Source organism: Rhinatrema bivittatum, chromosome 1, assembly GCF_901001135.1.
Source record: "Rhinatrema bivittatum chromosome 1, aRhiBiv1.1, whole genome shotgun sequence".
Taxonomy (NCBI): Eukaryota; Metazoa; Chordata; class Amphibia; order Gymnophiona; family Rhinatrematidae; genus Rhinatrema; species Rhinatrema bivittatum.
The window spans coordinates 419508145-419534422 of NC_042615.1; the positions used below are offsets into that span (position 1 = coordinate 419508145).

The window sequence follows — 26278 nt, forward strand, 5'->3', positions numbered from 1 at the left end:
CAATGGGTTTATGCACCCCTTCCAGCAGATGGAGACTTGAGTCAGGTTTCAAAGCTGACATCACCCTAGGAACACCCCTGAAGTCACCTCAGCCCTTCAGTATTTCTCCGTCTCCAGCAGATACGGACATGCTTTCCCTATGGGGATCGCTGTACCTTTTGGAGGAAGAAATTCTACTTTTAAATAGGAGAAAACATTGAGCCCCACTCTCCTGCGGTGATACCTAAAGGTCCCTCTCCCAGTTGAGATTTCCTGAGGTGATTTCTGAGATCCCTCAGAGGTGTACCTTGGTCTGGTAGCTGATTCCCGGCATGGACTTTGCTGCTGAAGCAGCTGAAAGGCAGTGGGAGCAGGAAGCCGTGGTGATGGCCAAAGTCCTCTCCTCTGCAGCCAGAGACCGTCTCTGTACTCAGCCAGTAAGTGCTGAGCCCAGGAAAGTTTAAAAAAAAAAAGAGAGAATTTCCTCCCAATTCAGAGACGCTGGAGAAGTTTCGGTAAGACTTCTTCCGGTCTCCTTGCTCAGCATGCCATTCTGACGTCGTTCCCCCATCCTGTTGGAGTAAGGGGAAGTGGGCTTTCAAGCAGGTTGAGTGGACCCTTGGTGGGCTAGGTCCTGCTTTAGTCTTAGTTGGCACACCGTGTGGTAGGCCGCAGGGGGGTGCCATCTTGCACGCGTTTTTGTGTATGTATTGCCCACATAGAATTTTAGTACATGCAGTGTGTGTCGGCTCTGCGCAAGCACGTACATACGCGCAGAATACAAGCAAATCCTGGTGCATGAGCTGTGCATGTGCCTCGCTGCAGCCTGTGTAGGCGCCCGAAATCTGTGCACATAAAACTTTAAGCATGAGCCGCCTGAACACAGTTACCGTCGCCAGTGGCTCCAGCAGCAAAGAAACATAAGCGCCTTTCTCTCTGCGCTGCTTGTTGTATTAGGGCTGCACAGACTGATCTAGATTCTTGCTTATGTCAGCACTGTGAGGAAGCCCAGGGAAAGTTGGCTTCCCCGAACTCTGCTAAACCTGGTTCTCCTGTTCAGAGGATGGGTCAGCCAAATCCTTAACTGGAAGTAGCCCAGATCTGAGTAACCCTGGGACTGGGTCATCCATGGGAGAGGGAAATTTAGTGGCACTTAACATCAGTACTTCCTGGGCTAGGAATGTACCCTGTCGCCTACTCTTGGGTGGGTCTTCAAGCCTTCATACAGGCGCAGTCTGCTACCTCACTTGCCCCTGTCCAGACGGAACGTCAGCCAGTAAGCCCTCCCTCTTCCAGTCCTATTGGCAGACCTCAAGGCATGCCTCAACTCACCAAGGATATCCCTTGGTGCCGTCGTCCGTGCTGTCTGAGTCTAGCAGGGACCTGGACGGCACAGATGAAGAAGAAGATCCAGATTCCTTGGAAGATGGGGGCCCCCCCCCCCCTCCCGGTTTAGAACCATATCGGACCACAGTATGGTTTTTTCCATAGAGACGAATTGCCAGCCCTGGTTCCCCAGACCCTGAAGATGCTGGGTGGACTCTGATGGAACCAAAGAAGAACCCCATTCTGATTTATCTGTGGAAAGCCTCTTGCTACTTTTCAGTACTGGAAGCCATCCAGGAGTTGATTGACCTGGAATAGGATGCCCAGAAGCAAGTTTAGTACCTGTTCCTCTCTCGGGAGGTGGATAACTCGGGGGCGAATTCCAGACCGGTTATGGAACCCACCTTTTTAGCTGCTGCGGGCTCGGACCTAGTTCGTACCTCGGCCAGAGGAGTGGCCTCAGTGGTGGCAGCCAGAAGACAGCTATGGCTGCGGAGTTGGTCAACAGACGTCGCCTCCAAGGCAAATCTCACAAAGATGCCCTTTAAAGGATCACTCCTCTTCAGAAGCGAATTGGAAAAGCTGGCCAGTAAATGTGGCGAATCTCCAGTACACTAGCCTCCAGATTATAAGAGAAAGCAGTTACACACCTCTCACCCATGAGGGGTAGATCCAGGCGCTCCCAGTGCATGTGCGCCTAAAGAAACTAGACATTTTAGAGGTCTCAGTCCTTTCAGAGTTGGCAGCCCAAGAGAAGGACAGGCTCGGGTTCAAATTCATCCTGAACCCCCCCCAATGAAGTTTTGCCGACCCACCCTTGGAATGAGGAGATAGGGGGTTGACTGTCTCTCTTCTAGCAACAGTGGGTCAAGATCGCTTTGGACAAATGGGTACTGGAGGTCATATGAGAAGGATATGCACTGGTATTTCGCAGCACTCAGGACATATTCATGATACCTCCTTGTCATTCCCAGCACAAGAAGCAGACAGTGGAGACTACCCTGTTAAGGCTCCTCAGGATGAGAGCTATAATTCCAGTACCTGTGCCTCAGGAAAATATTTTATTTATTTAGATTCTTTTTTATACCGAAGTATAGCAGATTGCCTTCACCCCGGTTTACAGAGAAAAACAACATCATACATGAAACATATTATAACGTAAGAACAACTGTGTGATAGGTAACATCACCGCAAAGGCAACGTATAACAGATTTGCAGATAACAATTTACAATTTAAATACTTTATTTAGAAACTTTTATATACAGTCGTCGTAAGTTATAATCATAACGGTTTACAATGTTAAAGTTTAAGAGCAAATAAATAATCATAAGACAGGTTAAATCATAGATATCAAATGACTTAATATAATAAAATGATTAAAGAATAAATAAATTCAAACAATACAATAAAACTAATTAAAAGGAAATACTAATAAAAATAAAAAGAGGGTAAAAATTATATAAGAAACGGTGAAATAAAGACTAAAAAATTACAGAAGGATAGCAAAGATAAAAGTAAATATCTTCACAGTCTCTTAATATACACACATTAGCTGCTTAGAAATATTATCCGCTGACCATAACCTCTTTGAAAGCCTTCTCAAACAAACAAGTTTTTAATTGTTTTCAAAAAATTTATAAATCTCCTTGCATTCTCAATTCAGCAGGGATGGTATTCCATAATTTTGGGCCTGCAATGGATATGGCTCTATCTCTAACTTCACTGAGATGTGCTGTATATATAGAGGGCACTACAAGCAATCCTTGATTCAATGATCTCAAACTTCTTTGGGGTGTGTAAAGATGAATTATGGCATTAAGCCACTCTATTTTTTCATTATGTAAAAGGCTTGTGTAAAAAGCATAAGACTTTAAATTCTATCGTTTGTTTAATGGGTAGCTAATGTAAAGAATTCAGGATTGGTTTTATATTTATTTATTTATTTATTTTGAATTCTTATATACCGATATTCCTGTAAAGTATACAGATCATACCGGTTTACAGTGTAACAGAACTGTCGCAAGTGGCAATTACATAGAACATAAAAACGTTAGAACATTGGAACAATTTTATGTGGTTGAATTTCTTCGTTCCAGTTAATAACCTTGCAGTTGCATTTTGTAAAAATTGCAGAAGTCTAAGGGTAGTCATTGGGAGGCCGAGTAGCAACACATTACCATAATCGAGACTTGAAAATAATAGGTCTTGAAGGACTGTCCGAAAGTGCTCTTTATGAAGCAATGATTTTAAATGTTTTAACATGAGGAGTTTGTGTTATCCCTCTTTGACTTTATTACTAATGTTTTTTCATATTCAGTTCATTATCTAATATGATTGCTAAGTCCCTTGCATGTGTTGAAGGTTCAGTTTTATCCTGTATTATATTTAATGATATAGGCTTGGACTTTGTTTAGCAGAATAATTTGTTTTATCTAGATTGAGAAAATGTTTCATGTGAACTAGTAGAATTTTTATTGTAGAAATATATACGTCAACTAGTCTTATTGATTTGTCTAGGGAGTCAGGAATTGAATGTCATCCACGTATAAGTAATGCGTAATGCCTAAACCTGCTAATAGATGACGCCGGGAACACACAAATGTTAAAAAGAGTAGCAGATAAATACCCCTGTGGTACGCCTGAATTGAGTGATTTTTTTTTCTGAGGTGACATTGCCTACTTTCACTTGAAATGTTTGATCTTCAAGAGAAGATTTAAACCATTGTAGGGTACTGTTATCTAAGCCTATCTCTGTGGGGCATTATTCCATCTATTTCTTCATACCCAAGAAGAAAGGAGTCTTTCACACCATCCTGGACCTCAAGAGCGTCAACCGATATAAGCGTGATTCATTTCCACATGGAAACCTATACTCCGTGATAATGGCCGTACAATCAGGAGAGTTCTTAACCTCCCTGGACCTATCTGAGGCCTACCTACATAGTCTAATCTGGCAAGAACATAGTTTCCTTTGTGGTGCTGGGTCACCATTATCAGTTCTGGGCACTGCCCTTTGGCCTAGCCACCACCCCCAGAACATTTTCCAAGATTATGGTGGTCGTAGCAGTAGCATTGAGAAAAGAGGGAATCCTGTGCACCCGTACTTGGATGATTGGTTGATCCGGGCAAAGTAAGTCCGTGGGAGAGAGTCTCAGGGTGACCAATAGGGTGACCTCCTTGCTTCAGGAACTCATTTGGGTCGTAAACCTGGACAAAAGCAGTCTCAAACCCTCCCAGTCCTTGGAATATCTGGGAGTCCGATTCGACATCAAGCAGGGCAAGGCCTTCCTCCCGATCACACGGATAAGGAAGTTGATGCCCCAAGTTCATCTGTTGATGAACACATTATGCTCGATGGAGTGGAGCTATCTTCAAGTCCTCGGTTTGATTGCGGTAGCCCTGGAGGTGGTGATGTGGGCGAGGGCACACATGCGATCACTTCAGTGCTCCATGCTGTCATGTTAGAACCTGCTGTTTCAAGACTATTTGATTCACCTCCACTTACCAATGGAAGTATGCTCTCAGCTCCAGTGGTAGCTGCAGGAAGCTCATCTGGGCAGGGGTGTACCCCTGTCCCCTCCAAACTGGCTGGTCCTCTTGACAGACACAAGCCTCCGTGGCTGGGAAGCTCACTGTCAGGATCTGACAGCCCAGGAGTGTGAGATCAAGGAAGAGGCCTTCTAGAACATAAACCACCTAGAAGCCCGAGCAGTCATATTGGAGTATCTACAATTCAGCCACATACTTCAGGGTCAAGCAGTCCGTGTAATGTTGGGCAATACAATAACGAAAGCGTACATTGACTGCCAGAGTGAAACCAAAAGCCAGCAAGTGTCGCGAGAGATAGATCTCCTTATGGAATGGGTGGAAATAAATCTACAGATGATCTCAGCCTTCCACATCGTAGGAAAAGACAACGTCAAAGCAGACTTTCTAAGCAGGTAGAGTCTGGATCCAGGAATGTGGGCGTTGTCAGCCAAAGCCTTTCAACTGGTAATAGATTGCTGTCGTCTCCTGTCCATCGACCTGCTGGCCGCATCTCACAATGCGAAGATTCCCCAATTCTTTAGTCATAGAAGAGATCAGTTGATTTTGGGGATCGACGCTCTCGTTCAGACCTGGCCGGAAGAGGAGCTGCTATACACCTTCCCTCTGTGGCCCCCTCCTAGGCAGGGTCATTCGCAGAATTGAGCACCACAGGGGATTAGTCCTACTAGTAGCTCCAGATTGGTCCAAGGGTCCGTGGTATGCGGACACGCAGGGACTCCTGGTGGAGAGTCCCCTGTGCCTCCCACCGCACAGGGACCTGCTACAGCAGGGACCGGTCCTTCACAAGGATCCAACTTGGTTCTGTTTTACAGTCTGGCCCTTGAGAGGGCTCGTCTGATGAAATGAGGATATTCGGCGATAGCAATTGCCACCTTACTCCGCGCATGGAAGTTCTCTACGTCCCTAGCGTATGTGCGGGTCTGGAGAGTATTTGAGGCCTGGTGCGAGGAACGTGGTGTTTCCCCTCAGACGGTTAAAATCCCACTAATCCTGGAATTATTTTTGCAGGATGGCTTGAATAAAAGTTTGACCCTTAACTCCTTAAAGGTCCAGGTAGCAGCTCACTCCTGTTTCAGGGGCGAGGTAAACGGAACCCGCCTGTCGGCTCATCAGGACAGGGCCCGTTTTCTGAAAAGGGTGAAGCACCTCCGGCCACCCCTACGGTGGCTGGTTCCTTTGTGGAATCTTAATCTAGTATTGGAGTTTTTGGCAGGGCCCTCCTTTTGGCCCTGCATTTATTAACCCTGAAAACAGTGTTCCTGGTGGCTATATGCTCAGCACATCGCATCTCTGAACTAAAGGCATTGTGTCGGGAACCATTCCTCCATATGACTCCAGGAGCATTACAGCTTCATATCGTTACATCCTTCTTTCCCAAGGTAGTTTCGGAGTTTCATTTGAATCGGTCCGTTTTGTTGCCATCCCCAGATAAGCATAAGGACACGGAAGAATACTGCCGCCTCTGCCATTTGAATGTCATAGGCTTTTGATGCGGTATCTGGAAGTTTCAGAACCAGTCCGAAAGATGGACTGTCTATTTGTCCTTCATGGTGAAAGAAAGCAGGGCAAACCAGCTTCGCGGGCTACCGTAGATTGCTGGATTAAGGAGGTGGTCACAGGAGCCAGAAAAGCCATTATTACCCCTTCAGGTCATTCCACTAGGGCTCAGGCAGTCCGTAGGTAGAAGCTAGACTACTGTCTCCTGTCGACATCTGCCAAGCGGCGAACTGGTCCTCCTTGCACACCTTCTTCATGTTCTATTGCCTGGCCCGGGAGGATGCAGCCTTTGCAAGGGTGGTGTTAACCGGACCACGGGCAACCTCCTGCCCCAATCGGCAGTAGCTTTTGTACATCCCATTGGTCCTGAGTCTATCTGGCTACACACTAGGAAATGGAGAAATGACTTACCTGATAATTTCCTTTTCCTTAGTGTAGCCAGATGAACTCAGCATCCTGCCCATGGTTGCCCAAGAATGGTGCCAAGGATTCGCCCGTGGCGTGGATATCGATTCCAAGAAATTACGGGTAAGCCGTCATCCAGTCCCTAGATTAGGGCATCTATATCTTACTGGGGTTCAGTGTTTGGTTGCCTACAGTTATGATTATCTGTTTTTAATCGTTTTTTTCGATAGTATGTACAAAGTGGCTTTTGAAGAGAATGCTGAAGGGCTGAGGTCCCTGCAGGGTTGTATCTAGGGTGATGTCAGCTTTGAAACCTGACTCAGTATCTGCTGGCAGGGGAGCATAAATTCATTGGTCCTGAGTCCATCAGTCTACACTAAGGAAATGAAATTATCAGGTAAGTCATTTCTCCATTCTTGCTGTCTTATATTGTTCTGTTAACAGAAGCACATGGGAAAAGCATAAAGTTCTTGATTTCGGCCCATTCTTTTTACTAGCAATTTGGTATCAAATTTACTGGTACAGGATGATATCACTGTAGTCTGGCTAGTTTTTGATTTGAGGAATAAGTAAATTGAGGAGAGGGAGGTGGTGATAGGTTTATAGGCAGTGTGCAATCAATGTTTTCCGTGCTGAACTTTGCCATTTTTAAAAGAGAATCCCCAGTTGGATGCTAAATTAAAAAATAAATGTAATTAAAAATGGGGCAATACATATATGTGAAGGATGACTTTCAAAACTGTTAGCCTAAAAGTTCCAAAATATATCAGTGAAATATTGCAGTATTTGTATATTTCTTAACACTCATTCAGTTATCTCGCCGGCTGAATACAAGGCTCTAGAGGTACCTTCTGCAGTGTTCAAGAACATTACTGCTGAGGAAATCAAAACGCTGGTAGAAAATAGCAGGTAATGATGATGCATGATGTTCTCTCGTATGGGTCTTTTGGCAATGGCAGTTTATTTTTATATACTGATTTTTCACACAATATTAAAATAGTAAACAAAAACAATTCAATAATAAAATCACTCAAATAATAGAATTTAAAAGCCAAATCAACAAACTTCAGATTGTCCTGTTTATATAAAGTACTCTCACCAGAAAATACTATAGAAGAATAAATAAAAATTAACTAGAAACCTGGCTAAATAGCCAGGATTTCAAAATCTCCCTAAATTTCAAAAACTTTTGTTCAATTTGTAGAGCCAGTGGAAATGTATTTCAAATTAAAGGTGCTTGATATTGGAAGGTAGGTTGCCTAGTATCTTCGAGACTGATTTCACAATTTTCTCTTTGGAATAGTAATTGGAGATAAACCATAGAGGCAGGATAGAGGATGAGCCCCATTCCCCCTCTTATATTATGTTTGCAAGTTGTTGTTGTTTTTTGTATTCTCTTCAGCACTCTTTGCTGGCATGTAGGGAGGGGTCTGATGGATTCACCAAAGCATAAAAACAGCTGGGGGGGGGGGAGAGTAAGGGGGTTGGGCTGGGCAAAGCACTGGGATCCATAGTGACAGCATCTTAGCTAATTTGAGTAAGGAACAATTACATAATTCTTTACTTTTTTGATTCTTCTATTTCCATCCAAGGTAGGAAGTTATAGCCTCCTTGGTACTGTAGCTCTTCTCATTAGCCTGACATCCTGTGTGGTCACATCTTTCTATTCCATGTAATAATTGCACAAGACGTTTACAAATAGGGCCACCAGTGAGATCCAGCCCACTTGTGTCCTTTTTATCTGGTCAGGGGAATTCATATTACCCCAGTCAGCAAATGCTCTTCTCATAAATGAATGTGACACCTCCACAGTGCAGCTGGATCCCACCAGTCTCCCCCTTCTACCTTCCACTGGCGCTTTTAACTGCCTGTGAGCTAGTGGATCCATTTAAAGACAAGTGTACAATAATGTGAACTGAACTTTTTCACTGATAAGGTTTTGAAGCATAATTTTAGAGCTGTTTGATCAATTTATGTATGTCATAAGGGAAGAAGAATGATTAGAGCATTGGGCTAGGATGGGGGAGAGGTCCCGGGACATGAATTCAAGACTTGCTTCTGGCTCTCTCTGTGTGGGACTATAGGAAAGTCACTTTATTTCCTTGTGTCTCTGGGATCCAGTTGAAAACAAGGCATCTCGGTCTGACTTTCCTATACCAAACAATTAATTTTGAAAGTTTTAATTTTTTCTTTGTTTCTGGAGATGTATTTGCTCTTTGAGTGATGTGTTCTTAGAGTAGTTGTATGTCGTAATGACTTATTAATAAAAAGTGGGAAGAAATCATTACAGAACCTTGTGTCTACCCTACACATAGAGTTAGAGGTAAGTCTTGTGATATTTCAGGATGGTGTGCATTGAGATTATGCTTCCTCTTCATAGCAAATGGATTGGGAGTCATCAAAAGGGGGGGAGGGAGGTATGTTACAAAGAGAATTTGTTATATCTATAACATGAGCTGCACAAGTATTATATGAGGACATGAGTTCATCTTTTAATAGTTTATGAAGAGGGTCCATGCTGTACAGTGGGCCCTTGGGTTACGAACTCAATTGGTTCCAGAGGGCTAGTTGTAACCCAAGTTGGTTGTAAGTCAAGACTATGTTTTTCCATAGGAAATAATGGGAAAACCAATAATGCGTTCCGAACTTCCCAAAAGCACCCCTTACCTAACCATTTCTATAATTTAAAAAAATGGTTGTATAAGCTCATTAATTACCAGAAACACCAATATTTCCCTAGTGTACTCACTGGCACGAAATATTTCCCAAGGTTCACTTGGCAAAGGCTTATCCTTTACGATATCTGCATTTATAGCCCTAGCTTTTTCACAGATTAGACATTCAGATAGGCCAGTGATGGCTAACCAATGACACGTGTGTCAGAGGTGACACGCCGAGACTTTTTGCTGACACGCACAGCGTTTCGTGGACTATCGGGAATTTTTTTTTTTTTATCTGCTGTGCTGAGCCTTTTTTTTTTTTTTTTTATCGGCTGCGCCGACCCTTTAAAACTATTTTTTTTTAGTATGACCCCTCCCCCCCCCCCAATGCCCCCGGCGCAGCGACAGGCAGATAGGCAGGGCCGTGGTGAGGCCATTGTCACCACGGCCCGAATAAAAAGATCGCGTTTAAACGCGCTGATGCTCCTCCTCCTTCCTGCCTGTGCGGCCCCGGAAGTAAACGTTGCCGGAGCCGTGTGGGCAGGAAGGAGAAGGAGCATCAGCGCGTGCAGAAGAGGAGCAGCACTTATGGGCCGCTGTGAATCCCAAGTCGCAGTGGCCCGAGAAGAGGAAGAGGCCCGGTAGCAGGGCCGCTGCAGAGCCCATCCTGGGGCGACCCGCGAAGAAGAGGCCCAGAGGTGAGAGAGAGGCTGAGGGTCTGTAGAGGGGGTGTGTGTGTGCGTGCGTGCGTGTATGAGATGAGTTGAGAGATTGTGTTTGAGAGTGAAGACCTGAATGTTTGCAGAGACAGCATGTGAGAGCCTCTGTGTGTGTGTGTGTGTGTGTGTGTGAGAGACAGCACGTGCCAGTGAGAGACTGTGCTTGAGCAAGACAGCATGTGAGAGTGAGAGAAAGCCTGTGTGTGTGAGTCACAGCATGTGCCAGTGAGAGCCTGTGTGTATGAATGATTGTATGAGAGAGAGCATGTGACAGTGAGAGACTGTGTGTATGAATGATTGTATGAGAGAGAGCATGTGACAGTGAGAGACTGTGTGTATGAATGATTGTATGAGAGAGAGCATGTGACAGTGAGAGACTGTGTGTATGAATGATTGTATGAGAGAGCATGTGACAGTGAGAGCCTGTGTGTTTGAGGGAAGAAGATGGAGAGAAAACCAAAAAAAGACAAAAAAAGAATGGGAAGGTGGGGAAAAAAAGCCTGTGACCAATTAGAAAACGAAGATCAGACAGCAAAGGTAAAAAACTAAAAAGTAATCTTTGGGAATGTGCAAGAATAACACTTTCTCTATGCGGATCTCACAATGTATGAGATCAGCATGGAGAAAGTGGAAGCCAAGGGGCCTGCCCAGAGGAGGCAGCAGAATGGGCTTCAGTGTCAGTAGCAGCAATCGGCATCTCCCCAATAGCCATGCGGCAGCAGTGACAGTGGCAGCAGAGGAATGAGAGAGGCTCTGAGGTTGCTAGCAAAAGAGAGGGGGGTCTGCCTTTAGTGTGTGCATTTGAATGAATGGGACTCTGCATGGGGGTGTATGTGTGTGAATGCATGGGTGCCTGCGTGAAAATGAATTGGTGCCTGCCTGGAGGATGGAGCGGGAGTGGTGTGAAAATGAATGGGAGCCTGCCTGGGGTTCTGTGTGTGTGTGTGTGTGTGAGGGAGCCAGTGAGTGTGAGAGCATGAGTGTGTATGAGAAAATCCAGGGGAGTAAGAGTTTGGGGGGGGGGGGGTGGAGGGGGGGAGAGAGTGTTTTAATTGAAGATTTAGCCAATGAAATTCAGCAACAAAAAAGTCACTAAGCAGGTAAGGTAAAGAATTATTTGTTTTTGCTTTATTAATAAATACAGAACATATATTAAAATTATAACTTTGTTATTAATATTAGAGCTACAAATATCACAAAATTATGGATTTTTCTAGAAGTGACACACCACCCGAGTTATGCTCTGTTTTTTTTAATGAATTTTGACACACTGAGCGCAGAAGGTTGGCCATCACTGAGAGGCAATCACCTGCTATCTGCCTTTCATTTATCCACACTGGCAATAGGCTTTTTACCTCATCTATCACTGTTGATCGTTGCTTGGTAATTTGAGTGACACCTCTAGCCACACTAACTTCCTTGTACAAATCCTTTCTTTGTAAAATTGTGGAAATGGTGGATTTTGACATACTGTATATGAGAGCAAGATCGGTCACTCGAAGGCCACTCTCAAATTTCTGCACAATTTCCTTCTTTTCAATAGTTACTGCTTTCTTTATCTTTGGGGCCAGTTTTACCACTTCTTTGGTGTTCTGCAGGGAGAAAAAAAAAAAAAAGAAATCTAAAAAGGTGTGCAACCAAAAATAACACCAACCCCAGACACTTTTTCCCTTCTCCCTACCACTTATGAGAACATCTAAGGCCCTCTAGAAACTCTTCTGTACCTTGCCAGGTGCTGTTCCCCGATGCAGTCTCCGATGCTGTCCCGATCCTGTTCCCCAATGCTGTTTGCATTTCCGTGCCGGGTCTACCCACGTGCAACGCTAGCCATCCAATCTCTGTTGAAATCCCACCTTCCAAGCCCAAAAAATGTGTTAGGCTGTAACAACAGGCCAATTACAACACAACCGCGAAAAAAAAAACAAACCTGCACGCACGTGGCACGGGTTGTAACGTGAATTTTGGTCGTAATTCAAAACCGAAAATTGTGGTCGTAACTCGAAATTTGTTCGTAACCCGAAACCTTGAATGTTGATCGTAACCCGAGGGCCCACTGTAGTTTGTAGTAATGAACTGTCTTGTATTTTAATTCGCAATGGGTCACTTCTTATGTAGTATCTTTATTTTATTTTTTTTTTTTTAAGTCATAGCTCCTTCGTGATAGAAGAACTGCAGTCACTGCCTCACGATGAGAAGTGCCGAGACCACAAGGCTCGCTGTCTGTGGTTCCTAGACACACTTATGAAATTTAGCTTTTTAAAGCAGATTAAGAAGAAACGTAAGTTAACAGAAATGAACAAATTGAGTATTTACTTTTCTAACATAATGGTATAATTTTAATTTTTTTCCTCTTCCAAAGTAAGGCTTGCACAGGAGACAGAGAGGGAGGGAGAAGCATGTCTCAGCCCCTGGCAGAGAGGGAGGGAATGGTAGCCCATGAGTAGGAGCCCAAAATGGTTTGCAGAAAATTACAGTTGGAAGCCCTGTTACCAAAATTGAGTAGAATGTAAGTTAATAGACTTGAAAATTAAAGTAAATTAGTATTTATGATGCTTGTTGTCCTACCTGTGGTGTTTGTTTTAGATTTATATTTATTTAGCTAGAGGATAGAAGCAAAAGGTTGTATCAACACAGGGTTAGAGTACCAGTATGAATGTGTCAGAGGGGAAGGTGCATGCAGGCTATGGGAATGGAAGGAGGGAAGAAGTGACACACAAGGGCATCACAGGGTTTAAACAAAAAAAAAAACCCACTCCAGCTTTTAATCTGATAAAATCTATTTCTCATTTGGAGTTAGCTGGCACAAATAATCTGTTTAGATCTTAATATTGGGGCATAAAGACTGTTTGAAAACTATTTACAAAAAAGGACAGACAAACTTCTTGAAGTGACCTGATCCAACTGGATTGGGTGTGTCTCAGACCTTGGGAGAGAGATAAACTTAGAGAAGCAGGAGAACCATTGTTGCCAGTGCACAGGCTGGAGCTGATTTCTCTTGTGGAACTGAATTTTCATTGTGGCTAAGTATTCTTGCTTATTACTTATAAGTTTTGTGGAGGGCTTCTGTGAATAATTCCTGTCTGTGTTTTCATTTCTTGTCCAGCTTGTCCCAGGTTAAACTGTTTCACCTCTTAACCATGCTTGTAGTTGTTTAGCCTTCCTTCCACCTTTTTTAATGCATGGAATACATCCGGTCTGGGCATCCAAGATGGTATTTTTAAATAATGTCCATGCATGATATAAATTTATAATCTTTGCAGTTGCTCTTTTCAGTTTTTTCCCCAACTATTTTCCTCATTTTATCATAGCCACCTTTTTGACAGTTAAATACTGTTGCAGAGATTTCTTTGGTGTCCTTCCTCCAGTTAAGTCAAATTTGATAATGTGGTCACTGTTGCCAAGTGGCTCCAGTACTGTTAGCTCTCGCATCAAATCCTCTGTTCCATTAAGGACTAGGTTTAAAATAGCTTCCCCTCATGTACCAACTGCTCCATGACGCAGTCATTTATTTCATCTAGGACCTTTACTTCTCTAGCATGTCCTGATGTGGCATTTACTAGGGATGGGTTTCGTTTTTTGATGCTGGGTTGGGCTACGGGTCTGGAGACCCATGGAATACTTCGTTTTCTAACTGGTTGTTTTTTGTTTTTTTTCGGCAATTTTTGCCGGAAAAAAAACCAACCCAACCCTTCAAATTTAGTTATTTACAGCCCCCCCCCAAAAAAAACTTGCCTGAAGTCCCTGGTGGTCCAGCGGGGGTCCCGGGAGTGATCTCCCGCTCTCGGGCCGTCGGCTGTCAGTAAACAAAATGGCGCCGGTGGCCCTTTGCCCTTACCATGTGACAGGGGCACCGGTGGCCCTTTGCCCTTACCATGTGACAGGGGCACCGGTGGCCCTTTGCCCTTACCATGTGACAGGGGCAAAGGGCCACCGGCGCCATTTTGTTTACTGGCAGCCAACGGCCCGAGAGCGGGAGATCGCTCCTGGGACCCCCGCTGGACCCCCCAAGCTAACCCGAACAACCAATTTTCCATGAAGTTTGGGGAAAATTCGTTTCTGGATTCGGGTCCACCAACCCATGCCGAATTGGACTATTTCTTTGAAATTTTCCAATTCGGCAAAACAGATTGCGCATCACTAGCATTTACCCAATCAATACTGGGGTAATTGAAATCACCCATTACTCCTGTGCTGCTGATTGTTAGTTTCCCTAATTTCTTTTAGCACTTCATTGTCTGTTTGTTTATTCTTGCCAGATAAATAGTAAAACACCCCCACTCCTATTTTATTCCTCTTTTCAGCAGGAATTTCTACCCTAAGGATTCAGCATTGCATTTTGTTTCCTGTAGAACTTTTATCCTGTTTGCCTCTTTAATATATACTGCTACCCTTCCACTAATTTTTCATCCTGTCATTTCAATATAATTCGTATCCTGGTATCTGTGTTCTATTGATTATCCTCCTTCCACCAGGTCTCTGCTAGTTATATCTACCTCTTCATCCAGTGCTATACACTCTCTCCCATCTTATAGATTTCTAGCATTTGTATACAGACACTTCAAAGTATGTTTGTCTTAACAGTCTACGTATCAGTTGACAAGGGTAATTTGGAATTTTTCTGCTTTCTGCTCTATACTTAAAGGCACCTGATCCACTCTAGCATTTATTGCAACCTCTCTGCTGGGATGCCCTAATTTCTCTGTTATCTTAGTATCCTTGAAAGGTACATAGTTTCAAATCATGTGCTTCTGTGCGACTGTCAGTTTTTAAAGGTTAGGGCCGGCAGCCTGGTTCCACTCTGGTTAAGTTGGAGCCCATCCTTTCAGAAAAGGCCCTCCTTTCCCCAAAATGAAGCTCAGTTCCTAACAAACCCAAACCCCTCTTCCCTGTACCTTTGTCTCATCCAAGCATTGAGACACTGGAGCTCTGCCTGCCTCGGGGGGTCCTGCACGTGGAATGGGGAGCATTTCTGAGAATGCTGCTCTGGAGATTCTGGATTTCAGCTTCCTACCTAAAACCTCCCTCCTGCATTTTCCTATGTTATTGGTACCCACAGGTATGTACCAAGGCAGCCGGCTCCTCCTCAGTAGTCCACTTTTCCACTTGGGGGGGGGGGGGGGGGGGGAATGGGTTGTCTGCTGTCGGACGTCTCACATGTAATAGCTAATTTATGCCTGCTTGTCGATGGAGAAAGCAAGTTTTGGTTTCTTGTAAATGGTGTTTTTCGTAAATAACAGAATGAAACATAGGCCATATGGTCTTTTTTTTTTGCCGTCATGTTTTTATCTAGTCTACCCATTCACACCAACTGTTCAGCTTCACAATCCCTACCACCTCCTCAGAGTTCCTCTGTTTATCCCATGCTTTCTTGAATTCAGATATTGTTCTGTCTCCGCCATCTCCACTGTGAGGTTATTTCATGCATCCACTATCCTCTCTGTGAAGAAATACTTCCTTAGATTATTCCTGAGTCGTACAAGGGTATGCGCCAACATGCCTGGTAGCCCTCCATTAACATGGGGATGCAGACTGTGGCTGTACCCTTTTCCCCTTTGGTAACTTACCTCACGTCTTGTCCTCCCCCCCATGCCCGGTAGACGATATCAGAGGTACGAGCAAGGGAACAGGCGCAGTGTGTTGACGTCATCGAGGGGCCTCTTAAGCCTGCCTCCCTTCGGCGTTTATCCTCTTTGTTTTACAGGCATTCCTACCCACTCTCAGAAATTGCGCGGTTTAAAAAAATAATAATTCGGTTAATGGTCATTGCAATTCACTGTTAATGGTCGGTACAGGTTATTATATGGTATTTGTACACATGTTTTCTTTTAATTTTGCTTGTCGCAGCTTTTTATTGTCAGGCCGTTTCTCAAGCTGGTGGCCCATCTCAAGGGTGGCCTGGGCGCTCCCTTGCTCAGAAGCATGGCGGGGGGGGGGGGGGAGACAGATATGATGGTCGTCCTACTTGGCGAAGGCAGACGGTGAGTGGTGTTGACACGACTGGTGTCACGGGCGATAACGTGGCTTGAGGACTGAGACAGGTGGTTGTTTATAATAAAGCTGTGGCCTTATTCATCCATTTAATGACTCCCATTTGTATTATTTATGGTGGCTATTGCAGGAGGGTGTGGACCAAAGCATTCGTAGCATCTCCCAGCGTTATATCCCCTTTCGCCCTCATCTCATGACCCCCTCATTCTAGAACCTCCTTTCCTTTGAAAGAGATTTGTCTCTTGTGCATGTAAATCTTGGAAATATTTAAATATCTCTATCATATCTTTCCCAATCTTGCCTTTCCTCTAGGGCAGTGGTTCTCAACCTTTCTAATGCCGTGACCCCGAAATACAGTTCCTCATGTTGCGGTGACCCCCTTGCCCCGCCCTTGCCCCGCCCTCGCAGGGCGAGGGCGGGGTGAGGGTGGGGCTTTGGTCATATGGGGGCGGGGTTATGGATGGGGTTGGATTTTAGTGCATACTTATTTATTATGACATTTATAAACAGAACCACCATTCCTCATAAAACAATAAAATTAAGAAACATAAAGCATCAGTTATAATAGTAAAACCATACTAATAAAAGAATATTTTAAAATTACTGATAAATAGAATTTCTATTAATTAAAATCATATACATTTTTATAATTTCCCACACACCAATAATATTTCAAAACAGCACATATATCAAATAACACACAATAATTAAAACTAATAAGGATTTTAAAAAGCCCCAGCTGTCCATACATGGGAGCTCTTGATTTCCAGTCACCCTGATATTGTCGAGGATTAGGAGGTTATCCTCTCTCTCACACATACACTCACATGTCCATTCTCTCTCACACATACACTGTCACATACTTACACATTCATGCTCTTATACCCACCATAACCTCTCACTCTCACAGACACTGATACACTCTCAGGGTGTAAGACACTCTCCCCCCCCCCCCCCCCCCACTCACACACACTCTTACTCCCCTGGATTTTCTCATACACACTCATGCTCTCACTCTTACTGGCTCCCTCACAACCTCAGAGCCTCTCAGATAAAAGTCTATGCAGCAGAAATAATGCTGAATGTTGAGAATTGTGTTATGCAGACTAATCTGGAAAATGCACTAATTTCTACATGAGTCATAATGAATCAGTCCTCAGCTGCAGCCTTCAATTGATTATCCTGGCTCCCTTTAATAATGTTTGCCAAATACAGTTCATGTGTAACAGCAATCCTAATTCTCCACCAGATCAAGCTGATTTCACATCCCACTTCATACTTTGTCACCTCCAGCTGAGTCAAACAATTAATCTAATTACTGCCACTGCTGCCACGTGGCTATTGGGGAGGCGCTGATTGCTGCTATTGGCACCAGTGTTGCCAACCTCGCTTATTTACCGCGAGATTGGGCTTCTTTTTGTAGTCATTCGCGGGTTTTTTTTCCGATTCACGGGTTGCTTTTAATTGGGCTATTTTTTCTGCCAGTCGTGTTTTTTTGGGCTTGTTGGGCGGGACTTGTGCTCTGAATCATGTTACAGTGATTGGCTGCTGCGATGAAGCCTGTCCATAGCAGGCGCACCCTATCCCTATATTGCAGCAGTAAGCCAATCAGAGCAGGAGCTGCAAGCCTTGTTGATGCACACGTCAGGAGCACATTTTGTGGGCAGACCCAGCCAGCACAGCATCGCACGTGGGCGGAACGGGAAGAGCAGCACGGCATTGGAGCGCAACAGCAAAGGAATCCAGAGTGTGCAGCTACAGCCAGGTAGCAGGAGGGGAGGAATTAGGATGTAGGGAGGGGGAATGAGTGTGTGGTGACCAGAGATGTGCTGGGAGGAGGGAATCAGCGTGTGGGGGGCCAGAGATGTGCTCGGAGGGGGGGAATGAGAGTGTGGTGACCAGAGATGTGCTGGGAGGAGGGAATCAGCGTGTGGGGGGCCAGAGATGTGCTCGGAGGGGTTAGAGAGGTGGGAATGTGTGTGAGGGGCCAGAGATGTGCTTGGAGGGGGCTGAGGAGAGAGGAATGAGTATGTGGGGGCCAGAGATGTGCTAGGAGGGGTTAGGGAGGGGGGAATCAGTATGTGTGGAGCCATAGATGTGCTCGGAGGGGTTACAGAGGGGGGGGAATGAGAGTGTTGGGGACCAGAGATGTGCTAGGAGGGGTTAGGGAGGGGGAAAGAGTGTGGGGGCCAGAGATTTGCTTGTAGGGGGGTGGGGAGGGGGGTATGAGTATGTGAGGGCATTAACTGCTATAAAAAAATAAAATGTTTTTGTTTTTTTTACATCTGCTTCCGTTTCTAATTTTTTGCCATTTCCTTTAATATTGCCTTTTTTTCTATTCTTTTCTCTCCACCTGTCTTCTTCCCTCAAACACACAGTCAGGTTCTCATTCTCACATGCATTTCTCTCTCACACACACATACACAGGCTCTCACTGGCACAGGCTGTCTGAGTCTCACACACAGGCTCTCTCACACCCCCACATGCTGCCTTGCTCAAGCACAGGCTCTCACTCTTACATGCTGTCTCTTTCACACACACAGAGGCTCTCACATGCTGTCTCTGCAAACACACACAGTCTCTCAACTCATCTCATACTCGCACACACCTCTCTCTTACCTCTGGGCCTCTTCTTTACGGGTTGTCACAGGATGGGCTCTGCAGCGGCCCTAGTCTTCCCGGCCCGCTGCTCCTCTTCTGCATGCAGCTGAAGCGCCTCCTCCTTCCTGCCCGTGCGGCTCCGGCAGTGTTGCCAGGTTTTCATGAACGAACAAGCACTTTTTTCCAAAAAAACAAGCCCAAAACACATGAGATTGAAACATTTTATTTTTTTATAGCAGTTAATGCCCTCACATACTCATACCCCTCTCCCCAGCCCCCTCCAAGCAAATCTCTGGCCCCCCACACTCTCATTCCCCCCCCCCTCCCAGCACATCTCTGGCCCCCCACACTCTCATTCCCCCCCCTCCCAGCACATCTCTGGCCCCCCACACTCTCATTCCCCCCCCTCCCAGCACATCTCTGGCCCCACACACTCTCATTCCCCCCCCCCCAGCACATCTCTGGCCCCACACACTCTCATTTCCCCCCCCCCCCCAGCACATCTCTGGCCCCCCACACTCTCATTCCCCCCCCCCCCCCCCTCCCAGCACATCTCTGGCCCCACACACTCATTCCCACCTCCCTAACCCTCTCCGAGCAACATTTCTGGCCCCCCACACTCTCATCCCCCCCCCCCCCCCCAAGCACATCTCTGGCCCCACACACTCTCATCCCCCCCCCCCCCCCCTCCCAGCACATCTCTGGCCCCACACACTCTCATTCCCCCCCCCCCCCCCCCCCTCCCCAGCACATCTCTGGCCCCACACACTCTCATTCCCCCCCCTCCCAGCACATCTCTGGCCCCACACACTCATTCCCACCTCCCTAACCCTCTCCGAGCACATTTCTGGCCCCCCACACACTCATTACCCTCTCCCAACATACTAACTCCTTCCCTCCTGATACCTGGCTGTAGCTGCACACTCTGGATTCCTTTGCTGTTTTTCTCCAACGCTGTGCTGCTGGTCTTCCCGTTCCGCCCACGTGCGATGCTGTGCTGGCTGGGTCTGCCCACAAAATGTGCTCCTGACGTATGCATCAACAAGGCTTGCAGCTCCTGCTCTGATTGGCTTACTGCTGCAATATAGGGATAGGGTGCGCCTGCTATGGACAGGCTTCATCGCAGCAGCAGCAGCCAATCACTGTAACAGAGCACAAGTCCCGCCCAACTTGTGCTCTGTTACAGTCCGCCCTGATTCAGAGCACAAGTCCCGCCCAACAAGCCCAAAAAAACGCGACTGGCAGAAAAAATAGCCGCGGACCGGCAAAAAAACCCCAACGCCCGGTACCGGTGGTTGGGGACCCTGCTTTAGGCGACCCCTGTGTTGTGGTCGTTCGACCCCCGCCGGGGTCGCGACCCCCAGGTTGAGAACCGCTGCTCTAGGGCATACATGTTTAGATCTTTGTCCCAATTTGCTTTAGAACAAAGACCACTGACCATTTTAGTAGCCACCCTCTGGACCTTCTCCACCCTGTTTATATCCTTTTGAAGGTTTGGTCTCCAGAACTGTGCACAGTGTTTCATGTGAGGTTTCACCAGGGATCTATACAGGGGAAATATCGCCTTCCTTTTTCTGCTGACCATTTCTCTCCCTATGCAGCCAATCACCTGTCTGGTTTGTGCCATCACCTTATCCACCTCTTTTGTCACCTTAGGGTCATTGGATAGGATCACCCCCAGATCCTGCTCTTCTTTCATGCTTAGAAGAATTTCACCCCCAATACCTTACTGCTTCCTTAGATTTTTGCACCCTAAATGCATACTTTTTTTTTTTTTTAGCATTAAACCTTAGCTGTCAGACCATAGACCCTTGTTAGAGTTTTCTAGATCTCGCCTCATGTTTTTCCTACCTTCCTGGTTGGTTATCTTATTGCAGATTTTGGTATCATTGGCAAAAAGACAAAACCTTCAATAATCCTCTTGCAGTGTTGCTCACAAAAATGTTTCTTTTCCTTCTGCTATATCCATAATTCCATGTGGAGAACAATTTTAAAACACTTTAAAAATAACATTGACAACCACAAAACAAACATGAGTCTCTGCTTCTTGTCTTGCACAAAAACCTCTTAAGTTCTTTGCCTGCTCTTTCCCCACTATAATTAAATCTCTCTGTTAAAGACTAGCAGTGTCTTCCCTCTTACTTCAGGTGTAGTGCTGGAGTCCCATGAGACACAGAAGATTCAGGAGTGAGCAGTGTGCTGAGACCCAGCTAAACTCTTGACACTTGGCAAACCAATTCTGGGGAGTCTGCATGGTTCAAACACTTGTTTTGTTATATTGTTTGGAGTCCCAGTAGCTGTCATGAATGCTGGACTTGATGTGGCTCCTCCTTGCCTCCTGATGCGCCCCTCCTTCTGCTACTTTCTTTTCCTCCCCACCTTGCGCAAGCCTTAGAAATTTAGAGACAGGTAGACTTTCCTTTTAACAGCGGTGGATGAAAACTTGAAAAATGTAAAAGAATTTTCCTATCTTTTTTTTTTTTTTTTTTTAAAGCAATGTAGTTCTAAAACATCCATCTAGTGTCTTACAAATCAACACATTCAAAAAGGAAATGTGCTGAAAATAATTCATAGTGAACTGAATATTATCACATGCATTGAAAGAATTAAAGGAGGAAATTTTGTTCTTGTACTATACCAGTCCATAATACAAACACATCAGTATATCTGCTCCACATTTTGGAGCAGTGGAGAATGTGATGGCCACTGTGCCTCAAACACAGATATAAACAAATTGGCTAAAGTGGGTGCCATGGTGGCCACCCATAGCCATAGAATTGTCCTTCAAACATAAAATAGATCTTCCTTTATGCTATTGAAGCCAACTGTAAAATGGAACTTGATGGAATAGTATGTGGACGAGCTCTCCTACTCAAAGAAAAAAAAAAGTCTCAGTACAGATAATGCTTCAGCTTGAGGAATACAAGTGTACAAAAAATAGAGCACTGATCACCTTTGATGCTTATATTCAGAGACTGAATTCATGAGAGCAGATGCTGGGTAAGAAGCTGGTTTAAAGTTGTCTATGACTCACTATCCATTTCTCTTCTTACGTTCATATATGAACAGCAAGGCCCTAAGTTACATTTTTTTTTTTACATTAGATAAACTTAGGATTTCAGGGATAGATGGCTTTTTCCACTGTAATGTTTTGCTGCCCTTTGACCGGAAGCATTATTACTGACAAGTGTAGCTAGGCACATTTGCTCCATTTACAGGAGTATTATCAATAAATGTGACCAGCTATTCACAAAAAACTTATATCAATACAAAGCCCTTATGCTGAATACATTATTGTGATATAAATATTTTATTAGGGGAAAAACTAGCATTAAAATTATTTTGGCCATGGAGGTTGATAGTGAAAGTTTTAGCTTTTTCTTTTTTCTTTTCAATATTACTATTCTCCACTTGACTGCTCACTGACATAACTCTCAACTGCCTAAGTTTACTTTTTGATCAAAGCTGCAGGATTTCAGAGGGCAGCCAAGTGTGTGGAAGGATTTTAAAAGAAATTTTTCTGAAAGATTGTTTAAACTCTTTTGATATTATAATGGTGTAAACTGTTGCACAGGTGAAGTCAGTGATAATTTGCAGTTCTGTACTGTTCTAACTGATGAAACAAATCTATGTCACCAGCTATGTAGCAGCTTATTTTCTTTTGATGGGGGCTCTGAGTTTAGTGGCATGGCAAAAATATTTTTTAAATATTCTACAATCCAGTAAGCAGGTAAGTAACAATTAAAATTTATTTACACAAGCCTGCCAACTGTCCAGAAAGGTAAAAGGTGCACAGAAATGATCTTGTTTAGCTGAGATGGTGTAATGAAACCGCTATCTAATGGGAGGAGCAATCAGATAGGAGTTAGCAATCTGTTCAATTCGGAGTTAAGTCTGCTAGGGAGTTAGCAATCTGTAGTATTTAGGAGAGTTGTGGGTGGACCAGTGGCAGATGACCACGCCTCTGGGGAAGACCCCCGAGAGGGACCACCGGTCAGGCTCAGAGTATGGAGACAGACACACACTAGTTCTTTTATTAGACAGTATATGGAACCACCAGAGGTGGCAGTAGTGAGCTGGAATACCCGGCTGGGCTGTAGTCCCTCAGAAGCTGGAACAGCGATCCCTGGAGGCTGAGCTGTAGAGAAACTGAAATATAGTGAGTAGGCAGGGTAAGCAGAGTTCATGGACAGAACCTGATGGTAACACTCACACAATATCTCATAGAAGCCCAGGAGCTGGAATGAAGTAAGCCCTCGAGGAGCGAGTACCTGGCTCCAGGGAAAGCTCTGAGAGAGCGATGGTAACTCACAAATGTAGTAGGCAGTGCGGACTTCCAGGCAGAAGTGAATTCGAAGAAGTCCGGGAACAAGGGTCCTCGAGGAACGAGTACCGGTTCCAGAATGCAATCTACAAAGTAAGAGAGAGAGCGAGGCCCCCGAGAAGCGGGTACCCCTGGTTAGTCCGAGGAAACAGAGTAGCGTAGATAGAACGAATCCTTATCCTTGCTAAGACCTTAAATATTCGTCGCGGGTGACGTCATCTTCGGGGGAAGCCCCCGAGGTTTGCGCCATCTTCAGTACGTCAGTCGGGGCCATGCTGCGCACGCGCGCCCCTAGGCCTCCAGGAAACATGGGGGTTAGCAGCATGGAGCCAATCCGGGAACACTGGAGGACCTCGGCAGAGGAACTCCGCGGCGGCCAAGCTTCCCGCGGGCGAAGAGGGAGGCGCCAAAGAGGTGAGGAGGGCGGAGAGAGGGCATCGGGAACAGACGGACACAACAGATGGACCAATATTTTAAACTTGACAGTAATAGCCTGAAGCAAGAGATGTTTCCTGGGGTCAGATAGGAAAGAGTTGCTTGCCCTTCCATGGCTTTATCAAATCCATAATGGTTTCCCAACAGGCATTATTACTGTTTTAAACCTCTTGCCATGTTCAAAAGCCTGTTTTGGGATGGAGCAGCTGAAGCACCAGTCAAAAGCATACCACAAGATTTATAGCAGTAAGAGGGCTTAGAGTTGGGATAATTTTTCTAGAGAGGTTTTTTTTTTTTTTGTTTAAATGAATTGTACACCTGAACTCCTCTACCACTTTCTCCTGGCTTTCACCTTGGGCTTAACTCAAAATGGCTAATGTCAGTAGGATATACAAAACAGTACTGCTCTGTTTTGGCAGGATGCAAGACAGCAGGAGGTCTGTTGCCTGCACCATATATAATGTACCGCTTCCATTAACAGTCAAACAGTCAAACTTGCTCAGTTCCATAGAGTGCTGGGAACTTGCTCTTGTAGCTTTCCATAGGGCCAACAGTACAGTATTGTGTTGTACAGATGTTCATTTGAGCAATAGTTAGTGCCCACAATTAAGGGCATTATTACTGTGGCTACAGTTTTTTCATGGCTGATTTGGATGCCACGGACTCCCTGATTTTGGTAGATATCCTTAATTTGCTGAAAATTTTCCTGAGGGGGGAAATAATCAAGTGGCAAACGTATGCACACTATTTGCACATGATGGTGTAACCAATAAAATGTAATGTAAGGGGGAGAATCCAAGATGGCTCCCTGATCGGAGACAAACTCTGGACGCTCCTGCAATTTCTTAGAATTTCTTTTTTGAATTACCTTTCGGATGCCGCACGAGAGAGGGGAAAGTCAGGGTGTATCCACCTGAACCCTAGCTTCCCGCAGGTCAGCGAATAATATCCCAGTTTGCTTCGCCCATATCTGAGATGAGGGCACCGAGCCCCGCTGGAGGGATGGGAAGAGGAGTCCCGTCGCCACCTGGGGAGATATCGCTGGAACCCTCCCCCACCTCGAGCCGCGATCCCAGCCGCAAACATCTCCTCCCACCAGCGCTGAGCAAGCTGGGGGACTACGACAGTCTCCACCGGTCTTAGTGTCAGTCGCGGATCCACCTCGGAACTTCAAGGCTGACCTAGCCACCTCTCCTACCTCCCAGTCTGTTTTGGCATCGGCAGTTTTTGAGGAGGAGTTGGAGTGCAGAGTCCAGTTGGCGGTTGATCGGGCACTGCGGGGCATCAAGCCAATGGCACCGGTGCCCACGCTGTCCCTATTGGAACCGCTGCTGGAGCTTGTTGATGTGCTTATCAGGGTGTTACCGACCCAGCTGGTGCTGGTTCCTGGGGGGGGCCATCGATGCTCCCCCCCCCCCCCCGCCTGTTGAGGGATTGTTGCCGGTTCCTCTGAGGAGGAAGCTTCTTAGAGGCCAGCACTGCACTGTGGCCTCATGTCCCCCATCCAGCTTTGCCAGGACCGGCACCAGTGCCTAGGCCTCTGTGGATTTCAGTGAGGTTGAGGCCCTGTATGACCCCTGGGGGTGGGGAGTAGGACACTGCAGAGTCTGACTCTGAGGGTCTCCCCTCAGAACCGTCTTCTCCTGAGGAACTGACCTTCACAGGTTTTGTCCGGGTGATGGTTGAGGCCATCCCGTTTCACTTCATGATGGAGGAGGATGCCAGGCACAAGATGCTGGAAATCCTCCAGTTTGTGGAGGCTCCTAAAGAGATTGTAGCGGTCCTGGTGCACGAGATCTTTAAGGAGTTGCTGTTGAGGATTTGGCAGCACCCCTCATGGTACCTCCTATAAATAAGAAGGCGAACAGGGTTTACCTCGTCCAACAGGCTACCGGATTTGAAAAGCATCAGTTGGCACACTAATCGGTAGTGGTTGATTCTCGTCGGAGACAAGGTGAGGGATGTAGTGGCCCAGTTGTGGGATCACCTTGAGACCCTCCAGCACTTCAGACCTGCCCTCCTCAGCTAGGAGGTCTGTGAGACATGCCCCTTGCACCTGTTCACAAAGAATGAGCTCCCACATCTGCATTGAGCTCCCAAGCCCCCACCGGCACCCCAGCCAAATCCTGGGACTGGATCGTAGGGAGTATAAGCCAGCCGCCCATACCCGAGACACTGGACTCCCCAAGTTGGGGCCAGGCTACGGTCCTTCGCAAATCGATAGCCCAGTATAACCTCGGACCAGTGGGTTCTGTCCAACGTCCATCAAGGTACTGATTAAATCTATTGGGTGTCCCACCAAATTCTCTGTGCCTGTTTTAGGGGCCACTAGTGCATCAGGAGGTACTGTTAAGGGAGCTCTCTGCCCTCTTTAATGGCCAGAGCGGTCGAACTGGTCCCACCAAGGCAAAAGGGGGCAGGGATTCTACTCCCTGGACTTCCTGATTCCAAAGAGAACGGGGGGCTCCGTCCCATCCTAGACCTGAGGGCCTTGAACAAGTTGCTAAAAAGAGAAAAGTTCAAGATGGTTTGCCTGGGCATCCTGATTCTCTTCCTGTAAAAAGGAGACTGTCTATGTTCCCTCGATTTAAAGGACACATACACCCACATTGAGATTGTCCCAAGCCACAGGAAGTATCTCTGATTTGTGGTGGGAAAACAGCACTGAGAAAATTCTTTTTCACTCAACGCACAATAAAGCTCTGGAATTTGTTGCCAGAGGATGTGGTTAGTGCAGTTAGTGTAGCTGGGTTCAAAAAAGGTTTGGATAAGTTATTGGAGAAGTCCATTAACA

General features: G+C 45.7%; 1 protein-coding gene across 1 annotated transcript in view; it reads left to right on the forward strand.

Moving 5' to 3' along the window:
- The window catches only part of POLR1E (RNA polymerase I subunit E), a 107301-nt gene that overhangs the window by 51736 nt on the left and 29287 nt on the right, over window positions 1-26278 (forward strand). The window contains 2 exon segments of the mRNA XM_029603068.1: window positions 7570-7666; window positions 12281-12414. Of these exon segments, the coding sequence (XP_029458928.1) occupies window positions 7570-7666; window positions 12281-12414 (231 nt within the window).